The 4,341-nt window shown below is 37.0% G+C and overlaps 1 protein-coding gene across 1 annotated transcript; it reads right to left on the bottom strand.

The window, feature by feature from the left end:
* Positions 1-2,156: 2,156 nt before the first annotated feature.
* LOC133320048 (uncharacterized) lies at positions 2,157-3,791 on the bottom strand. Its single transcript, XM_061526735.1, has 7 exons — positions 3,632-3,791; positions 3,384-3,528; positions 3,141-3,280; positions 2,787-2,847; positions 2,578-2,686; positions 2,373-2,468; positions 2,157-2,282 (listed from the first exon to the last, which is right to left on the bottom strand). Exons 1-7 carry the CDS (start codon positions 3,711-3,713, stop codon positions 2,217-2,219), a joined length of 699 nt encoding a protein of 232 aa, XP_061382719.1. The 5' UTR covers positions 3,714-3,791; the 3' UTR covers positions 2,157-2,216.
* Positions 3,792-4,341: the final 550 nt, after the last annotated feature.

Below are 4,341 nucleotides of genomic sequence, written 5' to 3'. Positions count from 1 at the left end.
CTCACTTTCCGTCTGACGCAAGTTTTCACTGGGCACGGCTGCTTCGGTGACTACTTGTGTCGGGTGGCCAGGAGAGAGCCGGGAGGGGGCTGCCATGAGTGCGGCGCTGCGGTGGACTCGGCCCAGCACACCCTCGAGGTGTGCCCGAGATGGGCTGCGCAGCGCCAAGAGCTTGTGGCGGCGCTCGGCGGAGTGGGCTTGTCGCTTTCGAGTGTCGCGGAGAAGATGCTTGAGAGTGACAGGTCCTGGATGGCGGTGTCCTCCTTCTGTGAGACGGTCATGTCCACGAAGGAGGCATCTGGGCGGGAACGGGAGGTTGCGGCTGATGCACCCTCCCTCCGCAGGCGACGGACGGGGGTGCGCCGGAGGCGATATTTGCAACGCCTCCAATAGCGCCCCTGCACTCCGGGCTGGGGTCGGGCTGGTAACCCGGCTCCTGTGAAAGCCCGGCGTCGTCGGGGCGATCCTAATTGCTGGGATCGCCTCCTTTCTCCGAGGGAGTAAGTCCGGTCTTTGCCAGGACCGGCCAGTCGCTGGTGTGCCCTGTCGCTGACAGATCCGGGGTGCACCAACATAGCGGCCGATGGCTTTCGCAGTGGTTTTAGTGAGTAGGGACCTGCCCAGGTCGAGTCTCACACATCCTCTCCGGCCCCACCAAGGCCGGTGAGACGGCTCGTAAAAAGAGTTTCCCTGCGTCATCAAAAAAAAAAAAAAAAGGGTTATCCAGACTTGATAGGTTCTAGGGCCAATAATAATTAATGAATATGTATTAGGGGTCCGTATTATATTTTTAAAAACAAAATTTTAAAATCTTCGCAGTAGCTAGAGCTAAAGTGATGAGTTTGTTTATGAAGACCCTCATTTCGATTTTATAAGCTTCATTGTTGAATATGCACTTTCACAAGAATAGATGTTGAACATCATGGAACTCGTTTTTAGACCAAAAATGTCAGTTTTGGGATACGTTTAACAAAGAGCTTAAAATAATTATATCTAAGACTTTCGCGAGTCTTCATTGAAATAAAACTAATATTTTTCGGATTTACTACGCATTTATATATTTAACAACATACTCCCGACGTTTCGGTTACTTTGCAGCAACCGTGTTCAAGGGCAGACGGGATGAGATTGTCTATAAGTTGGTCTTTTTACTTATTATCTCCCGCCAACGATTTCTTAATTTCTTTGCGTACCGCTCTAGATTCCTGCAAAATGCACAAAATTTATCACGCTAAATAGTTTGGCGGTGTGGTCACGGACATGGGATTTTATATTTTTTATGATGTTTATGATATTTCCACATAAAGCTATAAGCTATCGTGGTGTATAATGCAGGGAAATAAGAGGCAATCAATTTCATTTTAGTTTTATACCTATGTCATAGTTTTTGTCCTATCAATCATAATAGAAAAACATTTACTTAATCCTCCATACTGTATAATAATTTTTTAAACTGCTTCAAATAGATCCCTGCCTTGTTCCACATAATGGCATAAAATCCAGTATTTCCTCCGTAATTGTAAAATCTTACAAAATATAATCGGATACACGCCGGATATATTTCAATTTTGTCATTACCATCGAGAAAAAAAATTAACCCATCAAGTTATTTAGGATAACAAAAGAATTAAATTATATTATTATCCTCAAAAAATTGTTAGGTTACAAAGAAAACAAAAAGATTTGGGGGGCCGCAAGTATTCAGGCCTTGGTTTGGACAGATTTAAATTATGATATTGGCATAGATGGAACCCTGGAGAAAGGAGTAGGCTACCTTTTATACCGATCCCAAATCCTGAATTCCAATCCCGATCCCAACACCACACGGATGGAACCATGAAGTGCAGTTCGCATTCAATGGCCGTAGTGGCAGAGAACAACTTTGATATTCACGCGGACGGAGTCGCGAACAAAAGCTAGTTTTATTAGATAATTATTGCATAATTTAAAACCTACTATGTTTAGACATTATCATGTCATATAATGATAAAAGTATAATATTTTAGATAAAATAATGACACTATCTTTTTGCATTACATAATTTAATTAAAAATATGTTGGAGTTGCAAAGAGGCATGAAACTACGCGAATATTTTTGTTTATTATTTGTATATTCCTTCCATCTACATATTGATAGTCGTAATAGAAACTACATATTCCTTAAGAAAATATATTTATTTCATAAATTCCACGACTCAGAACTAAAACACTATTTCTTAAGAGCTCCAAATGACGTTAAGAATGAAGCTGACAACCTCCTCAAGGACCCTGTTGATATCCCTCTGTAAAACAAAAAAAGAAATAAATTGTATCTCTGACTACTAAGAGATTATACAAGAAAATAATGTACTCATTCGTTTATGAAACAATACCTCGTTGTCCTTCAGGAATTCAGGAATTCTCTTGTTAAGGAAATTGTTGACGACATCAGAGCGGTCGTTTCCTTGCATCTCCAAAAACAAGTCGGACTGAAATAATATTTAAAAGATCTGATTATTTATCAGAACGTTGCTTTTAGATTTGACTTTCTTGTATTGTTTGAACCGAAAGATTGTATTACAGTTATTATAGCTCTACCTCAATTCCACCAAGGCTGAAGTTAATTGAGAGACTGCGTAGAGAAATTCCTTCGAGACCAGCATTGACGTACACCTCAGCTGCAAGGCGAACTGACCTGATGTCGAGGCTGAAATTAAAAAACAATTAAATATAAATTATGAACAAATTTACTTACATATATGAACGTCTTACAATGAACTTTTGGATAAAGTTCATATCGTACTTGCCTGCCCTTGAAAACACCTAGAAATTCTCTGTCGGAGAAGTTCACCTCCAGTGCAGAGTTTCCTAAAAAAAAACAATATTCTACATAATACAACACAAATATTCTAAGGAGGGTATGGAATTTAACAGCAAATTGAAGATACTTCAAATTCAGAAAATTTACTTAGTGGTAAGACTATGTTCGTCAGAGTAATGTCATTAAAACTTAGTGTAATGAATACTGAAAGTTTTCCTGTAAAATATACTTTAAAATATAAAGACAACCAAATCTATATATAGTCTCAAAGGAATTTAGAGGAAATATATTAACACGTGATGCAGATCAGTTACTGTAAGTACTCATTAATTTTCCATACCAACAACGAGACTGATCTCTGGAAGGGAAACGTCAAGGCGAAGTCTGCTGAAGATGAAGCTGTACTCTAGGTTATTGATGCGTATGTTACTGAGTCCTTCAAACTTAAAGCCTTCGAGGATGGCAGCTATTTGAATATCTCTAAAAAGATATTGAAAATCATTAATTCACAAGCTTTAGGTTCCACTCTGTTTAAACATACTGCGCTGAGTTTGTACGAATAGGTAGTAGGTACATCTCTTACACTAATGGAACATCGATTTCAATACTTTTCTCTTCAACTTCAACAGGGTCGAGGCCAATTAGTTTTACTACATTCCTGATCTGTTCAATGACCCATTTGATTTGATCTTCAACGAAGTTTCTTTGGCCGAGTTTGTTGTAAGACTCTGTTTATTAGAAATATTATAACAGTTAGCAACTTATTTTCTTGTTATATTGATAAAAATCTTTTGTTTATATCTAACAATGCATTACAAGTTCGCCACCTACCGTTTACAAGAACATCACTCGACGGAGGCAAGGCGTTAGCGCCCGCGACAACGAGAAGGATAGCGAACACGGGGAATTTCATTTTCACTCAGGACTGTTAATGTAAAAAAATCCGTGAGCTATTTTCATCAACAAAAATATTTAAATACCGAATGATGGTTTATTACAAATTTAAAATCAAGGCTGTAAATGTAATACAACTTACCTGTTTCTTTTCCTAATTACTGTTAAATGCTAATTCACCTGCAGTATTTATACTAAAAACTTATCATATCGAGAGAAACCAAAATATAATTTACGTCACATAGAACTTCATTATCTCTGGATAGTATAAGCTGCAAACAGCGCGATATATTAGATAAAATGCATTATTTTTTTGTAGATTGTATAATAAAAGAATACGAATTAAGAAAATATATACTTTATAATCAAATTAATATTCAACTAATTTCATTTTAAATATTACAGGATTAAAATTTTATTTGGAATTAATAATAAATATATAATAATTTCATTGGCAGCTTTACATTTTATATTGTTAATATTGTAGAATTCACATTGTTTTTAAATGTAACATGTGGGTATTTAGCATTATAAAATTTTTGACAAAAAAGAGTACGCACGTCGTTTTATTGTAAAGTATAATATTAATTAAATTAGTAGGAAATTCGTTTTATTAAAAGACTTCATTTGAATTATTAATCAAAGTA

This window comes from Danaus plexippus, assembly GCF_018135715.1.
Source record: "Danaus plexippus chromosome 3 unlocalized genomic scaffold, MEX_DaPlex mxdp_25, whole genome shotgun sequence".
Lineage (NCBI taxonomy): Eukaryota > Metazoa > Arthropoda > Insecta > Lepidoptera > Nymphalidae > Danaus > Danaus plexippus.
This window is presented reverse-complemented; position numbering and strand designations above follow the sequence as displayed.